The 20,590-nt window shown below is 40.9% G+C and overlaps 1 protein-coding gene across 2 annotated transcripts in view; it reads right to left on the reverse strand.

The window, feature by feature from the left end:
• DIAPH2 (diaphanous related formin 2) overlaps positions 1–20,590 on the reverse strand; it is a 686,654-nt gene that overhangs the window by 181,925 nt on the left and 484,139 nt on the right. For both annotated transcript variants that reach the window (XM_019536467.1, XM_019536466.1), the window contains one exon: positions 11,527–11,662. In XM_019536467.1, coding sequence (XP_019392012.1) covers positions 11,527–11,662 — 136 coding nt within the window. The remainder of the gene's footprint in view (positions 1–11,526; positions 11,663–20,590) is intronic.

Raw genomic sequence — 20,590 nt, forward strand, 5'->3', positions numbered from 1 at the left:
AGGGAATTAAACAGGGGCAGATGTACACTGTTACAAATAAGAAATTCAAACCAAACACACACACACAGAATGAGGGATAACTGGCTAAACGGTAGCACTGCTGAAAGGGATCCAGGCATTTTGGTAGAGAAGAAACTCAAAATGAGCCCACAACATAAAACCATCACCAAAAAGCAAATGCAGTTTGGAGTTGACAGAAACATTTTATGCAAGACATGGAAGGTGGTAGAACCACTTGGGGCTTACTGTGCTTCAGCTGTAGCATTGTGTCTAGCTGTGGGCACCTTGGGTGCTTACAGATGTGGGGGAAAAAAAAAAAATCAAAACAAAACAGTGCTTCCCTTTAAGCTCAGCACATCAAGTGCAGAGATGCCTGGAAGAGGAATCATGTCAGTTTGACCCAGTTGCCCAGTATCTGTATAGCTCATGTGCTTCAGTGGGGTTTTTTGGCACTTTAATAGCTGAATGAATCAGCTATTGCACAGAAGCGCCAAAAGCGTCACAAAAGTGTGTGAGGTATACAGATGCTGAGGAGCCAGGTCAAACTGATTCAATTCCTCTTCCAGTAAAGCACTGCTTTTTTTTCCCCCATCCACATCTGTCAGCACCTCTGTAGCAGGGCACTAAGGTGCCTGCTACTTGGAAAGCCAGAGTAGTGGCTCAGGTGCTGGTTGCTAGGGGAAACCAGGAGGAGTTAAGGGCCCACACCTCATGAGTCAGCTGACAGGAAGGGGCAGGGCCTGGCCTATATAAGCCCAGGCAGGAGGCCAGGAGGGCAGTTCCCCTCTGGTGGCCAAGGAAGCGGTGGGGGGGGGGGAGGCTTGGCCAGCGCAGAGAGAGGGGAGAAGCCCAACTGCATGAGCATCCCCTGGTTGCTGCCATGGGTTGGAGTATTTCCCGGTAGGGATTGAATGTTGTTCTGACCGGATGATTTAGCTTTTTATGTTATAGCCCGGGGGTTTGTGTTATTGTTTGTTGTTATCCTGGAGGACCGGGTGAGGCTATTAGGGGTTGGAGGAGGACTCCTGGGGCTCCACGGAATCGTGGGGACTTTGGCGCTAGAGAAGGTGCAGCATTTTGGGGTGCACTGACCCCAGCCCCAGTGCAGGCAGTTGCGAGAGGCCCCAAAAGGGGGACAAGCCAGAGTGCGCAAGAAGGGCACAGGCTGTGGGACAAGCCAGAGCGCGTCAGAGGGGCATGGAGAGGGAAATCGACCAAACAATATCCGGTACATCTGTGAGGCTTGGGGTGTGGTACAGGGACGGTTGGAGCCTTGCATAGCCCATAAGGCCGGGGTGCACTGAGTTACCTAAGGTAGCACTAAGACTGAGACACATCAGAGCACTGTGTCAGACAGGACTAAGGGCAGCCTCCCTTAAATGTTATTAACATCAAAGACATGGCGGGCAAGATTGTGAGAGTGCTTTTAATATCACCTTGGCACAGTAGAGGGCAATAGGGGAGTTCACGGCCACCCCTAGGACCCTGCACAGTCACAACCTCTCATTCTAAAATGAATGTAGAGAAACTACAGTGCCTTTGACACTGTCTCTCACCCCATTCTCATCACTAAATTAGGCAACTGTGGCATTGATGCCTACACAGTTGGATGGGTAAAAAATTGGCTGATGGGGCACACCAAGAGAGTAGTGGGGGACAGGTCATACTCAATTTGGCAAGATGTGAGCAGTGGGGTCCCCCAGGGCTCAGTCCTCAGGCCTGCACTGTTCAACATCTTCATCAGCAACTTGGATGAGGGGGTTGAAAGCATGTTGTCCAAGTTTGCTGATGACACCAGGATGTGGGGCAAGGTGGACATACTCGAAGGGAGAGAGAGGCTGCAACTAGATTTAGACCGACTACAAAAGTGGGCAGATGAGAATAGGATGGGTTTCAACGTAGATAAATGTTGAGTGCTGCACCTTGGGAGAAGGAATCCACAGCATACCTACAGGCTGGGGAGTTCCCCTCTTGAAAGCACAGAGGCAGAACGGGATTTTGGAGTCATTATTGACTCCAAGATGAACATGAGCCGCCAATGCCAGACCGCGGCCAGCAAGGCCAGCCATACCTTGTCAATCACCCAAAGATGCATCTCAAGCTGGTATAGAGAGGTAAAACTCCCCCTTCATGCGACATTGGTCAGCCCGCAATTGGAGTACTGAGTCCAGTACTGGGTGTTGCACTTAAAAAGGATGTGACTAACCTGGAGAGAGTTCAGAGGAGGGCCACCTGTTTGGTAAGAGGGCAGCAGGACAGGCCCTATGATGAGAGACTGAGGGACCTGAACCTGTTCAGCCTCAGCAAGAGGAGGCTGAGGGGGGACCTGGTGGCTGCCTACAAACTCATCAGCAAATATGAAGAGCCCTTTTCTCCCCAGCACCACCTCGGGTGACAAGGAACAATGGTAATAAGCTGATGGAGGATAGGTTTAGATTAGAGATCAGATATTTTACAGTTAGGGTGGTCAAAATCTGGAACCAACTTCCCAGGGAAGTGATCCTCGCCCCTGCCTTGGGCAAATTCAAGAGGAGGTTGGATGATCACCTGTCTGGGGTCTTGTGAACCCAGCATTTATTCCTGCCTGCGGCAGGGGGTCAGGCTAGATGATCTGTTCAGGTCCCTGCTGACCCTAGCTACTATGAAACTGGAGAGGGTCCACACATGACCAGCAAAAATGCTAAAGGCAGTGGAATACAAGGTATAAGGACAGACTGAAGGAATTAATTGTAGCTGGAAGAAAAGAGATTAAGGGGGAGCATGACAGTAATATTCAAATATTTCAAAGGCTACCATAAAGATGATGGAGAAACTTTCTTGTAACAAGGCAGGAAATGAAACAATGGGTTGAAATGAAAACAAAGCAAATTTAGATGAAAACTGAAAAAGTAGGACAATGGGAAAAGTGTCTAGGGAAAATATGGAATTGTAACTTGGAATTTTTCAAGAACGGCATGCTTATAAAATGATTAAGGAATAGGGCACCCTGAAGATGCAGGGTGTAGCAGTTTGGATTATACAACCTCTAACATTCCTTCTAGTTCTATGAATCTATGGATTTGTTCCCCGTGACCTTGGATAAGTCACTCAGTCTTTCTGTCTCAACTTTCTATATGTAAAACAGGGAAGAAAAAAATCTAATTCACAGGAGTGTTGCAAATACATTAGAAATCCTTAACCAAGGCATTCAGATGATACAGTGATGGGGACTCTATAAATACATAAGGGAGAAATATTAGAGTTTTCTGACATTAAAAGGCAGACCTCAGTATGCCCTGTTTCAGGCTGTGATCTTAAGTTAGTTCTAGATATATATATTCCTTGACTAAAAATAGTCCGTTTCCAAAAGGATAAGCATTGGTAAAATATGCTGCAAATCAAAATGGAATTTTATGGCAACAGTGAAAGTCTGTCCCACCTCTCACTCCCCCCTCCCCCTGCCAAAAATGCAGTCAATTCTAGCTGTTTTAGAGCTAACAGAACTTTTTTTTGTTTCCTCGTTTCTTTTTAATACAATTATGATACATCTTGAAATACATAATTATATACAGGCACTAATATTTTCGGCATCCTGTATTAATTATATGGAACTTGGATGGTGTCCAATTTCTGAGGGACAAGTTCAATATTAATATTTGCCCCAACAGTTAAGGGAATAGGCACTCTTCCCTTCTTACCTTTCAGTCTACACATGAACTGACTCAGGAGAAGACATCTGCATCTGCCTTTATTACCTATTATCTTTTTTGTCCAGCTATGACCCAAGTGCATTCCCAGTTAAGCATAAAATCAAGATCCATTGACTTCAACTGATGTTTTCCAGACTGAAACTGCCAATGGGATTTAGCTAAAAATAAAGGGCAGGTCCATAAGACCTTAATCTCACTTAATATTGGTTTCTTCTTCATTAACTAAGAACTGTTCAACCTGTGGAAAAAAAATATTATCTTCTCATATAAAGAAAATCCTTCATAATGTAGACACCTAGTTATTTGGGAAATAGTTACTCTCATATTCTGGGTGGGACTGGTTGATCATACTATCAGTTTAAATCATCCTGCTTTGTTCTTACATTAAAATATTTTATTTTTGTGAATGTAGGCATAATATTGCAGGGGCAAATTGTGCCACGGCTGTCTGATAAAAACTTTACTTGACTGCTGGGCTGGGGAAAAGAAACTCCTTCAATATTTTTGGTCTACCCATGTACAAAGCATTAATTTTACTAGGCATTTGTTTTATATCGATGTTGATGAATATAGTTAAGAAAAATATTGTATCCCTAATGTCTGGCTCTTTACAGAACATAGAAAAAACACTAATTTCTCAGCTTAGTCCATAAAACACAGGTGGGCAGTAAGATTAGCTTAGATCTGAATTAAGAAGCTGGAAAAACATAGGTACTTGTCTGCTCTAAACTTAAAGGTCTTAGGAAAGTATTCATATTTTAAGACACAGAGAAGGAACAAAACACCAGAACTAAAATGTCCCCTGGGTGAAAAGAGTCACCTTGTCAAAATGACAGCTTGATAGGACATATGCACTCTCTCTCTTTGACTTCTGTGTCATGTTGACTTAGAAAAAATTGCAAGCCATTTTCATAAGCAGAAATGACCCTGAAGTGCTAGGAATATCAAGAAAAAAAATCATTTGGCAAATCAAGGCACTGAATATGAGTGTTCTTGAATTCTATTATTTCTGGCAACAGGGGTAAAATGTATGAAATGCTATTTCAGTACACAGTAGTTTACAATCAGAAACGTATACATACTATGGCACTGAAAGAAGGGTTTTTTTTCTACTTTCAGGACAACAGTGCAAATGTGAGCCAGGTCAGAAGTCACTAGTACTTGTTCAATAACTTATCTGGTGATTTCAAAACATTTCTAAGTAGACAGTCATCCATATGAAACCAAACCAGTACAGAGATCAAAACACAGTGCAACTTTGCTACATTTTATGTACAGAAAAGATCCTTTATAGTCATAAGTAGGACATATTGTCCTGAGAATAAGATAATGTATATTACTGCTGTGCATGCTGTATGCTGCAACAAAGTATGGCAATTTTCCAAAGCTGTCAGCTGACACACATTACTTAAAGAAAAATAATTAGATGGCAGCCTACTAATTAGTCAACTGTTGTTGAGAACAGAATAAAGCAAGTTTCTCTAAACTTAATGTAGAAAACTAGTTGCTTAATTAATATTGTGAATTTAGAGTTTGTGATCAACACAAATCATCTTAAATGTATTGATCAAAACTATACTAGACTTTTGATTTTTTTTAAAATGAAGTTCTCTCTTCCACCTGAAGAAATAAAAAGGCAAAGCAATGTGGCTCAAAGGTTTTGTGTACAATCATGTGCGTAAGCTTTGAAAGATACCATGTCCAATAATTTTCAAGACTGCCACAAAAATAAGTTGAGTTTACATCACTCTGTCCAAGTTACACTATGTTTGTACAGTATTAAAAAAACCCCAACAGAATAAAAAAACATGAAGAATTAGGGGAAACATAATGTATCACTGTCAACAAGTATAGCAGGATATTTTTTCATTAAAAAAATAGTTGCACATCTAAGGAAGATCATAGACTACGAGGAAATTTTCACTTCTAAAGGAAATATATCTTCAGTGTGCTTTTTGCACTATCTGTAAATATATATGTGACTAGATATGTTGGCCAAATATAAATTGTAAGTGTCTCCAGTATAAGAACTTTCCTACACAAATCTGTCCCATTTTATCAGAGAAGTTAAAGCAGTGCAGCCATTCTATTTGGGGCAAAGTTTTATCACTATAAAGGACTTCCTGTTAGGAAGAATCTGTTTTTTTTTTTAATTTTAGTTGGACACCTAAAAAAAATCCAAACCAGTATATTTTCCATTATAACTCTTAGTAGGTTCCACTCATTACATATGCTTCAAAATATGGGTTTGTTGAGATGTGAAGAGGAAAGTCAACAGGAACAAACGACCAGACCCTTTTTGAATTCGAAGAAGTCTAAGGGGCTTTTGTGGCTAAGAAGTCTATGTGGCTTTTAGGTCTCTGTGTAATTAAAAATGCAGCAGCCAGAGTTTGATTATAGCTTCCACATTTCTTGTACATCTCCAAAAAGGATCTGAACTCCCATCTTCCATTTCTTAGAAAAGTGTCATAACCATCAGGTTATGAACTAAGCAGGGCTGAGGACACTGCCCATGAGTGTAAAGCCTGGCAGCCAAATATGCAGATTCTTTGGGCCAGAAGGAGAGAAACCAAAGGAACATGAAACTCAATGAGGAGGGCATTACCATGCTTATAGGCTGTGGTCCAAATGCCATTCATCCACTTGATTCTCTGGCCAAGGTGGGCCTAGAATGCAAATCTCCACCTTCCTGAGGAAACACTCTAGTTATGCTATTAAACAAAGTGATCTTCTTCTTCCTTGTAGCAAGCTCCCAAGCATGGGCCTTCTCTTACTTCCCTTTGTGCAAGCTGGATCATAAGATAGCAGATGCTCAGGATGTGCAGCCCTGGATTAGGCATATACCCCTATACTTAGTGTTTCTTATTGGCTGCCTCTGGCTGACTACCTGCTCAGGGCTGACCTGCTCTGTAGGTGTATAAAATTACCTACTGGCAGAACAGTATTGGCCTCTGTGGCTGCATCTGGCTATGCACTGAGAACAGATGGGAAATTCAGGTGCCTTAAGAGATGGATTAGATTAGTTCTCCTAAGCATGCATGGAAAAAGTTGAGATAAGCAGAAGATAAACATATAGGTGAACACACATTGTAGCTGTTTCAGAAAGGAAGGAGAGCTGCTTGAGAGTGGGCATCAGCTGTAACACTTAAATCATTACAGGCTCCGCAGTGAAAGTGAGCTCCATCACAATAGCTTAGACCCTGGAAAAAGCAGGATTAAAATGGGTGCAATTTTGCTATACTTGCTATACAGAATCACAAAAGGTTATCAGGTGATTTCTTAAAGCTTGAATCAATATTCTTTGATATAACTGTTATATCTGTTCATGCCCTAAGTTTCTGTCATCTTACAAGTGGGATATGATTTGGATTCGAGCTCAAAAAGAACTTGGCTGCCATTTGGGAAGGGAAGATTGGGCAGCATCATGAAATGACTTTGCTACAATGCAGGCACCCTAGATTTTGTGAAATTTGCTTGAAAATCTTGAAGCATCTCAGTTTTTAAAGGGCTTACCTTACTGACCTAGAAGACTGACATTACTCCCAGCAGAAAAAAACTGAATGCAGATGTGGCAGTTTTAGAATTTAACCTTACTGAAGTCTCCAGAGTATGTCTACACTGACACTCAGAGTCCCTGAGGATCGTCCTCAGCTAACCTGGGCCACGTGAAATACCCTTCCAGATATATCCCCTATCTTGTGTCCTATGCCAAAGCTGCCCACATTGCATTTCCTTTCTCTTAATTGAAGCCCTCCTAGAGAGCATTCTGTGAACGACTCATTTCTCCCTTTGTAATTAGCTGTTGTTAAGGGCAGTAGAAACAGGAAGCATGATGCATAAGAATAGGAAGTCAGAAATAGGAAACTGGGATTACTGCTTACTGTGCCTGTGGTCTTCAGCATGTACATGAATTCAAAGCACAAAGCTATGAGGCAGGCTTGAGCTGCAGCCCTCACAAGCATCAGACCTTCCTGGTTTGGGCTCAATTGCTGCAGGGGGCCAGTTTAGGTATTTCTAGTGTAAATTGTCCATACTTATGGTCTTGAAGGAGACTGGAAGGCTAGCTCAAATGAGAAATATAGATACAGCCCAAGAATCTTTCAATAACATCAGCAGGTCTAAATCAGGCTTTCTGTACACTTCATCTATTCCACTGTTTTCCATTAAAGTGATGAATACAGGATGAAAATACTAATACTATAAACATGTTTTTTAATCATGTTTCTTAACTAACTACACTCATAAGAGAAATGTTTGAAGCAATGAAAGTTCTTTTTTAGGCCACAGTAATGGTGCTATACTGAAATCACATTTTAACATGTTCTCAAACTTTTGATTCTGAAATGAGTTGTAATCATAGCTTCTATAACTATAACATAATTTACACATGGAGATATAGTACAGGGAACTATAAACCAGTCAGCGTCACCTCAGTCCCTGGAAAAATCATGGAGCAGATCCCCAAATAATCTATTTCTAAGCATTTCTTGGAGGAGAAAAAGGTGATTAGGAACAGTCTGCATAGATTCACCAAGGGCAAGTCACACCTGAGCAACCTGATTGCCTTCTATGATGAGATAACTGGCTCTGTGGATGTGAGAAAAGCAGTGGACGTAATATACCTTGACTTTAGCAAGGCTTTTGATACCATCTCCCACAGCATTTTTGCAAGCAAGCTGAGGAAGTATGAGTTGGATGAATAGACTGTAAGGTGGATAGAAATCTGGCTGGAGCATCAGGCTCATAGGGCAATAATCAATGGCTCAATGTCTAGTTGGCAATGGGTATCAAGCGGAGTGCCCCAGGGGTCAGTCCTGGGGCCGGTTTTGTTTAATAGAATGGAACAATCCCAAGGCACAGATACAGGCTGGGGACCAACTAGCTAAGCAGCAGCTCTGCAGAAAAGGACCTGGGGGTTCCAGTGGACAGTAAGTTAGACAGGAGTCAGCAGTATGCCCTTGTTCCCAAGAAGGCTAACGGCATACTGGGTTGCATTAGCAGAAGTGTTGCCAGCAGGTCAAGGAAAGTAATTATTCTCTTCTATTCTGCACTGGTAAGGCCACATCTGGAGTACTGTGTCCAGTTTTGGGCTCCCACTACAGAAAAGATGTGGACAAGTTGGAGAGAGTTTATTAAGTCCTGGCTTGACAAAGCCCTGGCTGGAATGATATAGCTGGGGATGGTCCTGCTTTGAGCACGAAGTGGACTAGATGACCTCCTGAGACCTCCCCCACCCCTAATTTTCTGTGATTCTATGATATCTGCTACTGTATGCACCTAAGAAAGTAATATAGTATTGATCTATTTTAAAAAGCAAGAAACAGTCAAACTTTAGAAGAAATTTAATTTTCAAAGGGTATTTCTTTAGATTGAATTCATGCATCAGTTAAGAATCTATATTTCCATGTGGAACAAAAAAACAACAGGGACAAACAAAACAAAACAAAACTCCACTTGCACTTATTTTTCTATTTATGTTTTTTTTTCCTTTTTCACATATTCCATAAATATCCAGAACATCTAGAAGTATAGTGGGAGTATGGGAGAAAGCATAATAAATTTCATTTTATAGTGTCATAAATCTTGAACAGTTTTTGACATAGCAGACACATAAAACAAGACAAGAAATGCTATGGTAATGTCTTGGAAAGAATGTGTGATAAAACACCTTCTCATGGATCTTGTAGTAAAGGAGGTGTATTTCAGCATACTGATTTCACTGTTATATCATTTAAACAAAGAAAGCTTAGCTCAGCTTTCACAATTTTTTTTAAAAGAGAAAAAAATCTGGCTTGTACCCTGCTCATTACTAAAAATGAAAATAAACTCAGTTTCCTATTCATGGTTATATAGTTTTCATCACCAGACAAAAACATTTAATTGAAACTCTCATAAGATTACTTCATATATTTATAGACAAGGTCACTGCAACAGCCGATTCTGGAAAACTAGCTAAAAATCTATTTGTTCATGTTAAGAAAGAAAGTTGCCTTGTTTTTCTCTATATTTTTAATACCAATACTTTAACAAGAAGCAAATCTTCCATTCTCACTTACTTTTTGACTCTTCAAAGGAAAACCAACTCACTAATCAACCACCCACCACACCAAACTTAAAATCCAACCATCCAGTAAGAGGGAATAATGAAAAGATGAAACTGGCTAATATAAATCATTTATGCTTTTCATTTTTTTTAGTAATTTTAGTCATTACTAGTTATTGAATATCTGAGATTCTTTGACATGCAATTTACCAATTCTGCTTAAATATCTGTCTCAGGCTAATGACCTGCTGCAAGGTCATCAGACTCAGCTTGTTATAAACTAGTGATTTCGGACACACTGTTGGAACTATGACTTCACTACCCATCAATTGATACACAAGTCATTTTTTTTTAAGACATCTCAAACGTGGCGATCAAAAAGTTGAGGCACCTTAAATTACTAGCTGTTTTCGGAAAAGCTCAGCGTTTGTTTTCTAGACCTTTCCCCTTCCTCCATATCTGCTATAGCCTATAAGTGTTTTGTGACATTAAACAAGAGACTGCTTAATCAAACATTGCGTTGCTAACTCTATGGTCCTCCATTTTCCCAAGTGTTGAATCTGCACTGGTGAATAACACAACTTTTCAAAAACACAAACAAACAAAAAACAGACTGAAGACTTTTCAAGTTGGACATCCAAAAATAGAGCATCACAGAGTCATGAGTTGCACTTAAAAGTTTGGCCTGATACTTCTGGAGTGTAATACACCTTTGCATATACTCTTTTGTTATAAATATTATATACATTCACTTAAAATGTAATGATTTTATTTTAGAGCTTACTGTCTAATTGATTGATCTCCAGCTTAGTGCTACCTCAATTCACCTTAATTAGAAGTTTGTTGTAACATCTTTCTGGTATGAAGCTAACATACCTTGGCATCTTACATAAGGACTGTCAACGGAAAAAAAAATGCTATTATTTTGCTAGGAGTGAAACTGTCAGATTTGTTCACTGGATAGAAAAGACAAGCTGTAGTCACACACTGAGCATTTTTATATGTTTTATGATTGGGAAGGATTAGCTCAGTCTTACAACAGCACAGAAGTAATCACAGAAGGAGAACAGCAACTGCAGCCTAAAGTAAATCTCTAGTTCTATCTAATTCATATTTGTGTCATCTTCCTTTACTTTCTGGAGTCCAAAGGGATAGAGAGTAAAGCTTGCATTTTTCAGTCTTTTGGAATTTTGCACAACATACATAACATAGATATCAGGGGCCAACTGATTCCTCTTTCCCTCCTCCTTGTGCTCATCCAGAATATTCTAGCCAATGAGCACTGCTTTTTAATCATGTTGAAATGTCACTCTGTATTCAGGCTTATAGCTGAACCTGATTTTTTAGCTCATAACAGGACTGTTTGGAGAACAGCCACTTATAATATGGAGCCTCAAAGCTAAAAAAGAAAGACATTAATTGCCATGCTATCTTGATGATAGAGACGTTTACCGAACAAATTAACAACAAAACACGAGACTTTTTCTTGTTAGTAAAGCCTTACAAAAAAAAAATCAATTAACTACGTCAAATGAAAACAGAGAATAATTCACCACAAAATGCTTTGGAAGAGACATCACATATAGTGAATGACATGTGCAAAATAAAATGGGAATCAGGTAGCCTACACCAGGACAGAAAACTGACACTAGAAAATTGGTTTCTCCATTTTCCCCACAGCAATTAAGTATTCTCATACTGATCTGGAGAAATCTCCTCTAAAGGATTGTTTTTTCGTTTTGTGGGGGAGGGGTTTTCTGTTTACAAATCGTTCCACTGAAAACGCTGCCTCACCTTTGTTCATATCCATCAGCTGCTTCTTCTTCTGCTGCCGCTCTAGCTTCTCTCGTTCAACTTTCTCTTTTGCCAGCTTGGCTCTTTTGATCTTCTCCTCCATTTCTTTTTTCTTGTTGTTTTCTTTCAGTGCCTTCTGCATTAGAAATGAAGAAATGCATTTCTTATTCATGGCAAATTGAAGAAACCAGCACTTAAAAACAAAAAACAAACACAAAAAACCTGGTGTGTGTGGAGGCTTTAGCTGAAATAGGGCTGCACTTCAGCTGCCTGAAGGGAGTTTCATGTACTTTTCAGTGCTGGGAAAATAACTTTATCTTGTCCAAACCTTATTTCCTTTTTGTATGGGAACAAGTCCAAGTATAAATCATGCCAAAATAGTTACAGCTTAGGGTAATAGGAACTTAACAGAAACATATGTCTTAAAGAATTTTTAAAGGGTAATCTTCTGAGGAGGTAAGGCTGATCTCTGACTAGATTTAAAAGTAACAGTCTGAAATACAGAGTACACAATGAATAAACGCTTTAGAGGGCATCTCCTGTTTTATTGTACATCCATTGCGGAGGGGGCAAACTCTAAACATTCATGCTAGAGCAATCCCTTGAATTTATTTAAAGAAGATGTTAACAGACTTCTATCAGCCCTTCTCAGACAGAAAAGTTGATAACAGAGGGCAAACTGGGAGAGAGGCCCTTTTTCCAACTATGAAAGCAGTTAAAGTACAGGGTATTGCAGTTCAGCTGGTTTCCACTGCAATCTAATACATATTTTCCAGAATGTTCTTACTGAAATAAGCTAAGCAGTTTGGGGGATTCAGACATGTGTCCTGCAACAAAACTCACTGGAAGATTTTTATCTGGATTTTCAAGGCTATTTAAAAAAAATACAAGCTTCTAATGTTGGCCTCTTACACAAATAGCCTAGCCTTGAAACTAGATCAAAGGAAAATCTAGTTTAGAAAGAATGGTATAATTTAGCCTATTCTATGTACTCTACTACATTTCTTTAGTGTCTGTCCATTTATCAGCTCACACAAATGTCTTGATGACTTCTATCATGATGTCCCTTATACATGGGCCTTCTTAAACGCATTCAAAAGTGTCCTTATGGTGTTCTCTTGTTTCTGCATCGGTATACCCCAGCAGAAGACTCATCTCTGCTAAGATACTATTAAGAAGTGTACTAAATAGCTCTGTCATGTGAAAAGTATACTGGACATAATGTTCTTGTTGCATTTATACGTCCCACCTGGCATGTGTGGGGGGGAGGGTGTGTGTGCATTATATTATTCTTCTATTTTGTAGATGTGTGTGTATTTATATATTTATTTATGTAGGTGTGTATATATTTGTGTGTGCATGCACATTATATATTTCTTTCATTTTGCATGCACACATATGCGTGTGTGTGTCTTCCATTTTGTCTGCCTCCATGAGCTATATAATTGTCTGCCTTTAGATTGCAGGATAGGGATTGTGCTTCATTCAAGGTTTTCTAAACCCACTGCACATTACAGGCACTAAGAAAAATCAATAAAGCCTCAGCCAGTACTAAAACAAAAATGTATCAAAAATGTATCAAAACCAAATGCTTTTGTAATCAGATCCATGCTTATTAAGGACCATTTTTTTTAAAAGCTATAAACTAATTAAGGATAGGAGACAGGATAAAGAATATGCTTTCTAGCTTATTATGAAAATTCACCACTCACAAATACCTTAGTAAAGACTTATCAAGAGTTAATAATTTCATATAAATGTATAGCTGGGGCAAATCTAGAAGGGACGCAGTGGTGCAGCTGCACCCCATTTCTGACCATGCAGCAGGAGCAGCAGCGAGGGACTTTTGTAAGTCCCCAAAGGAGGTTAGAATTCCACTCCCCCATCTGTGGTCAAAGGCATGTCCCCTCCCCGCTTCCCCTACTCTATACCCTCCCATTTCCCCATCCCTCTCCTTCTGATGTCACTGTCCCCCCCCTATCTGGGGGAGAGGGGAGCTCCTGCCCTGCTCCAGTCAGGCTGTGTAAGGACTAGGCTCAGCCTGGGACAGTGGCAGTGTGTGGGTCCTCCTTGCCTGGTCCTCTTGGATGTTCCCTAGCCCAGGAGCAGGTGTGGGGAAGGGAAACCTGTCTGCCATCATCTTTGCTGGGGGGAATGGGAGCAGTGTGGGGAAGGCATGTCTGGAGCTTCAGTCACTGCTCCCACACCCCTCTTCACAAAATCCTGGCATATAGAGATAAAGATAGCCAAAGCAATGTTCGCCACTTTTGATGAATGGAATTCTCATTATAATCAATGGAAAGCTTGGGAAGGGACAGTAATGTATTTTTTAGCAAAAATATTTCAGATATTTATAAACTGAGGATCCTATTTACCTCAATATCCATAATTGGCAAATAAACTGTGGACAACTGCCATCTGCAAGAATACAGAACAACAGGGGCAACAACAAAAAGCCAGTCAGAAGCAATTCTAACTGTCAGAACTTTAATAATTGTAACTACAAGGGGGTAGTTTGACAGTTCTCAGGGAACTCCATCAACCAATTGTAGCCTCACTAGAAACTACTCTGTATGATTCCTCATTTAGTAACCAATGGCCTGTTTTTCAGAGAGGCTGGACACATAAGTCTCACTGAAGTCAATGGCAGCTGCAGAGTGACAACACTCCTGAATATTAGGCTTTAAGAATGATATTTACAGCACCACAAAGTCACCTAGTACACTGATAAAATCAATCTTTCCTTTGACTGAAACAAAAATGGATTAAAAGAAGAAGTCAATATTTTATCCCTTTTGTTTTTGGACAGCTCTATCTTTGCACGTTTGATCACACTTGACAGAGATTTCATTTAATTGCAACTTCACAATCTGCAATGAGAGCAAAACACCACAACCTAAACCTAAAACAAAGAAGAAATGTCATGGGCGAATAAAGGGTTAACCCAGTAGCTATCAATATTTTGTTATTAGACTGAGGAACATTCCATAATGTTCAATAATAAAAAAGGATACAGTCTGAATCAGGTAACAGAGAAAATAATCTGAAATGAACTTATGTTAGAAAATTTCTTATTGATACTATCCTACAGTCTTTACTCAGGGACAATTACCCTCAATTGAAATGAAAGGGAATTTTGCATGAATAATAGTCAATTAGTTGATAAAACATGCTGGCTAGAAGTCAAGATGAAAGTCCCTTCCCAAATGGCAGCCAAGTTCTTTTTGAGCTCTAATCCAAATCATATCCCACTTGTAAGATGACAGAAACTTAGGGCATGAACAGATATAACAGTTATATCAAGCCAAGGAAAAGAGAACATACAGCCAATCAAAATCAAATCATCTCACTTTTTAGCACTTAAACCTAATATTTTTTCACTTTGAAATTTTAACTCTTTTAAATATATGTTTCTGTATTGTTATTTTCTGTTTTCTCTCTTGACTAGCACCCTCATCCTGATTAGTTAATAACAACTATTATTATCGTTATTATTATTGTTGCTGCTGCTGCAGTGAATCTTAGAAGCCCCATTTATAGAGTAATATCTTATAAAAATACAGTGCAAACAGTTTCTGCCCCAGAATGCTTATGAGCTAGGTATTATTAAAGAAGTTCCTCTTTAAAACCCCAACGTGTTTGATCCTCTTAGCTTCACATTATTGCCCTCTTGCTTTGGGCCTACAGTTCTCTTGAATCTACAAGAGTCATAGAAATATATGTTTGTTTCCCATTTTTAAAATCACTCTACAATAAAAAGGAAAGTGTAACAAAATATAATTACTTCAGCAAATTTAACCACTGCTTCTCTTACCTGTGAAAAGACTGATTTTTGACTGGATTAATACAGGAGAATATTTAATAAATGTTTTGGACATCATATGTCCACCTCTACAAACTACTTTGCAAGCATTTGCTCCACTCCATTAAGTCATTTTGTGCGCATCTACATGTGACTCTATATTGCCATAGTGATGTGCTACGGCAATAATAGCATCCATGGGTGTCCACACATGACCAGCAGCTACACTGCTGTAGTGGTGCACTCCCCTGTTCTAGTGTGCTGCTACAGCAAAGTAGCTGCTAAAAATAACTGTGCACTGCATGTACGGCACAATATGGGTGGTTACTCTGTCGTGCTTCAGTACTTCCAAAAGGAATTACAAAAGCACAGCACAGTAACAGCATTGCCATAGGGCAAAATGTAGGTGCACCCACTGGATAACAAACTTTTCCAGAAATGAGGAAGTAAGTTCACAAGAATGTATTTACATTTGACTTCATGATACAACTGACTGTATAATCATATAATAGCTGCCCAAATTTTAAACACTCTTTTCTACTTAAAAAACTAACTCAAAGCTACCTCAGAAGTGACTATACTTCTCAAAAGGCCACTTAAATAAGATTTTAAGTGCCATCAAAATAAATACAGAGTTATGATTTGGATGACTAACTAGAAATATCTCATTTCAGCATTTGCTCCATTCTAATCATAAATCCAATTTCACTAAAACATGGTTAACTTTTTTCACACAGTGATTCACTGAATACATGTCAGATCATCAGTTGCATAAATATTAGTCAAGAGAAACTGGTCAGTGGAAGATGGATGATGTTCCTTGCATTGTCAAGGGTCTAGCTGAGTTTCTTTTAAAGTCAGCAATGATTTTTCCATAGACTTCAGTGGAGATAGGATCTGACCTTTAGAGAAGAAAAGGTTATCCAGACAAAAAGCTTAGGTGGTCAAGAGATTATACTAGGAAATGTAAAACTTTTCTAAGTCTTTTTAAAAGAAAACGTAGAGAAGAAAATCAACTTTATCTGCATAATGATTTTAATTTAATGTCTTTTGTCTTTGGTAGGTGTTGTAGGGTTTTTAGGCCCTCTTTTGGGTACCCCCAGCAATGTCAGGTGCCACCTAGATGGTAAGGGTGCTGCCTCTTCTTTCCTGCCATGTCTTTGATGTTGTTGTTGGGGAAGCAGGGGAGTCTTGGCCATGAGGGTGTCTTTGTGGGGCTCCAAACCTCCCCTTTACCCCACCCTTACCATGTCCTCAGCCTGGGTAGATGCTGTTCCCCAGAGGTCTTCCCTCACTGCCCCCTTGGAAAGGATGGGCATTCCTGGCTGTCAATTTTTGGGGGTCCGTCCCTTATCTCTGGGTTGGCTTCCCCTCTTCTGGAGAAATAAACCTGCCCCAGCTACAGCCAAACTGTAACTTAAACTGAAATGTCCTGCTCATGTCCATGGAGCTCCCAAGATTCCTTCTCTCAGGGCCCTCAATCCCCTGGGGAGACTCATCCATCTCCTTTTCTCCTAGTAGGCATGGATACAGGCAACCAGTTCTCTGGTGTCACCTCCCTGGGGCCCGGCTGACCTATGGTCCAGTCGTCCTTGTCCTTCCAGCCAGTGTCACCTACTTCCCTGTTCTGGTGGTGTATGATCCCCTGTGCTCTGCCTGCTGCAGGGCTGTCGGAGGACGCCTGTAAGCTTGAGGAGCCATCCCCAGGCACGGTGCCCAAGCCCCTGGTTGGAGCACTACTGCTCCCTGGTGGCGTGCCTTGTGGTTGTTGCCCCTCCATGGGGTTCCCTTGCCCCTGTCAGCCCCTGCTTCACTGGTCGGGGTCCTCCGGCAGGCACCTGGCTTCTTGTTGAGACAGCTAGAGTTGGATCCCACCAGTTCTGCAGACAGCATTCTGCTCCCAGCTTTCTGGTGCCAGCTCAACTGGTTCCCCAGCTGCCTTTTGAGCAGCCCACACTGCCTGGAAGCCACGCCCCCAGCATTTGCTGATACTCAGGCAGCTGCAGAACCGCCGAGTCTGCATTTGTGTCTACTCCCAGCTGCCACTTGTCCTGGCTCCTAAGGTAAGTGCCGGAGTGCGTTGGTCGGGCATGCGGGCCACGCTGGGGGGGGCTTCTGCCTCCCCTCTTACAATGTAAGAGGCAATGAAGACAAGTGTTTTTATTAGAAACAATGTTAGTTATTTTGTAATGGAGTGATGCTCTCCCCATTCACAAAACATCTGCTAGCTAAGTGCATCTTTTCCAGATACATATAAGTACATGTATTCTGATTCTTTAACAGAAAATTCTACTCACTTTTCCATTTCACACTAGAGCTATATGAACTTAAAATAAACATAGAAGAATATTTTAAAAGAAATCACAGCACTGTGAAAACAACAAAATTGTGTATTACATCGCTGACACATTAATTTAAAGGCACAATGGGATCTGATCTCTGAACGCAACGATCACACCTTTTATGCTGCCACACGTGCATGTCAGGACACACAATTTTAAGATCAGGGATCACATCCCAATTTTGCCTTACTTGCCCATGCAGGGGATTATGATCTTCGGTTCCCCCTGCACCAACAAGTTTAAAATTGGGTACTACACAATCAACTGATTGTCAGCTACACACAGGGACAGCATGGGCATCTGGAAACAGCCCCAGCACAGTACTGCTGATTGTTGACTACGTCTAGTGACTGCACCAGAGTCTGGAATTGGCCCTGGTGATGTAATCCCCACCAGGGATTGCACGAGGGCCAGTTAAACTGCCTGACAGGAGGAAGCAGAGGCTTCTCCCTCACCAGGGGCTTAAATCCTTCCTAAGCAGCTCCGGCTAAGCAGCCCAAGGTGGGGAAGCTTTTTCTCCCACTTCCCCCTGACTGGGCAGCTTTGTTAGAGCTGACTAACGTAGGGTGTAAAAGTCACTCCATCACAGTGTAGAGACTTACCAATGTGTAGCTGCCCAGCATGGGTTTTAAAGTCCCCAGAAATAAAATAGCCTGTGCTTCCTGATGCTGACAGGCCTAGTCAGAATGGCACAGTGGGTTTTAAAGTCCCAGTGGGCAGTGAGCAGCGGCTTTCCCCCACTAGGGACTTCAAACCCTATACTGAGCAGATCTAGATTAAATATTAAGTATTTTTATGGCTCATTTCCCACTTTATGACACTTTACATAGGGTACAAGTGTAGCACCCTTCCTATTTATGCCATGCTACTTATGGCATAAATCTAACTTGGGGAGATGTCACTTTGGCCTCCTCTACACTTATCAGGAAAAAGAAAACAAGGAAACAGTCTTTGAGGTTACAGAATGTTAGTGACAGGAATATTATTTTCTTTCTAAGGAACAAACTTCCACTACTCCCTGTCAATAATTCATTGCTAGTGAGATTTTCCTTCTAGGTCACTGACAGATTGCCTTCTAGGCCAGTGACAGATGATCAATTAAAGGTGTGATGGGATCTGAACCCTGATCCCAATAAAAACTTGCTGTGTCACAGGTCCATGACAGGAAATGCAACTATGGGATCAGGAATCAGATCCAAATTGCAACCTACTTCTGGGGCACTGGAAAGCAGCAAGCCACATGCGCAGTGCACCCATAACTGTGAGCAACAGTCTGCTGATTGAGTCTCCCCACCATGGATGCATATTGGAGCTTTAAAGGGCTCTGGTGCTCCCTGCCCCATAACCACACCAGTCATATATTCAATTTCAGTTGTGTTCCTCAGAAACAAAATTACTTTATTTACTCAAATATAAGATGACCCTCATTATGAGACAACTCTTTAATAATTGGATTGCATATATGAAAAAAAAATTGAATATTTTTCCAGGTTTATAATCTAATAATTGGAGGCTGGTCTTGAATTTGTCAGCCTCCCACTGCTACAGCAGGGAAAATAAATCTTGGAGATCAGGTAGCCCCTTTGCCCTCTGTTCCTCCCCACCCCACCCAACTTCCTTCCTGCTCCTTACTGTCAGACCCTACTTTCCCTGAGCACAATGAAGTGCAGAATAAATTTGAAAAACTGATCTAAAATAAACATAGCTGTAGCAATTTGCATATAGTACCTATAGACATAGGTCACCCAGAAATTATGCGTTTTACTATTTCCTTAACTTCTATAAGTTTTTAGCACGGGTAATCCACAACACACATTTTTAAGTAGCACTTAATCACCTAGTTAGAGGGAGTACAGACTAAGAATTTTCGTGACTTGGGCCAAATCAGTCAAATAAGTTTTGAATTCTATCAACTGAGCAAAGGTCAATTATTCAAGTCTGGCAACTATCCTACCTTCCAGACTCACCAGTATGGGGCTTCAGATACTTCCAGATCCACAGCAGGCATCCTACATACAAGCCCCAAGCCTGGAGGCCTCAGAGTTCGGATGCCCCCGCCCCATCTCATTTGTCCCTAGCCAAAAGGGAGAGGGACCAAGCTAATGGGAAAGCCTGAAAACAATTCCCTATCACCATAAATAGTGTAGTCAAGATCCTTGCATTTGGAAATATTTGTAACTTCTCACACAGGTTATCCTGCCTGCAGTGCAAGGGACAGGTCATCATCTTCTAACTACACTGAGTCATTCAAGGCCAAGAAGATGGTATCTCTCCTGCCAGGCAAATACTATGTTAAGTATTACGTATAGGCATTAGTCCAAAGCCAAGAGGCCCATGATTTATCATACAGTTCATTGGGCTGGGCCCCAGCAGAGTCAACAGTATTTCAAGCCAAGGTGATCTTGCGGTTCAGCATTGCTCAGTATGTGTGTGTACTCCCCACACAGGATCCATGCGTTAATCAGTCCCCCATTCATGACTGCAACCAGGTGTTCTTGTCATAAGTCTTGGGATCCTCCAAAAATTTATATGCAGATAAGGAGCAGGGGAACCTAGTTTGCCTCTACCTCACAGAGGGTGGGGGTCATACTAACCCGCACACTGAGACAGTGTGACAGAAGGAGTCTGGGTAAGCTGTATGGGGCCCCTTTTGGTGCTATTTACCAAATATTTAAGGCTGGTGAAGAAACAGCAATCACTGGAAATGAGAATGAAAAGTGTAGGTCAGCTGTGGGGGTGAAGAGGAAGTTGGGCATCTGGACAACATATGCAATGCAGCAGCTCACCATGACTTGGAAAGGAGTTGGTGCTGAGGGGAGCTGTGTTCAATGAGCACTATCATGCATCTTATTCACATAGGTTGCACTAAGTTATCCTTGTGCGGGAAATTTAAAAATTTAAAAATTTAAAAAAGGGAAAT

Source organism: Crocodylus porosus, unplaced genomic scaffold, assembly GCF_001723895.1.
Source record: "Crocodylus porosus isolate Cpor-Errol unplaced genomic scaffold, CroPor_comp1, whole genome shotgun sequence".
Lineage (NCBI taxonomy): Eukaryota > Metazoa > Chordata > Crocodylia > Crocodylidae > Crocodylus > Crocodylus porosus.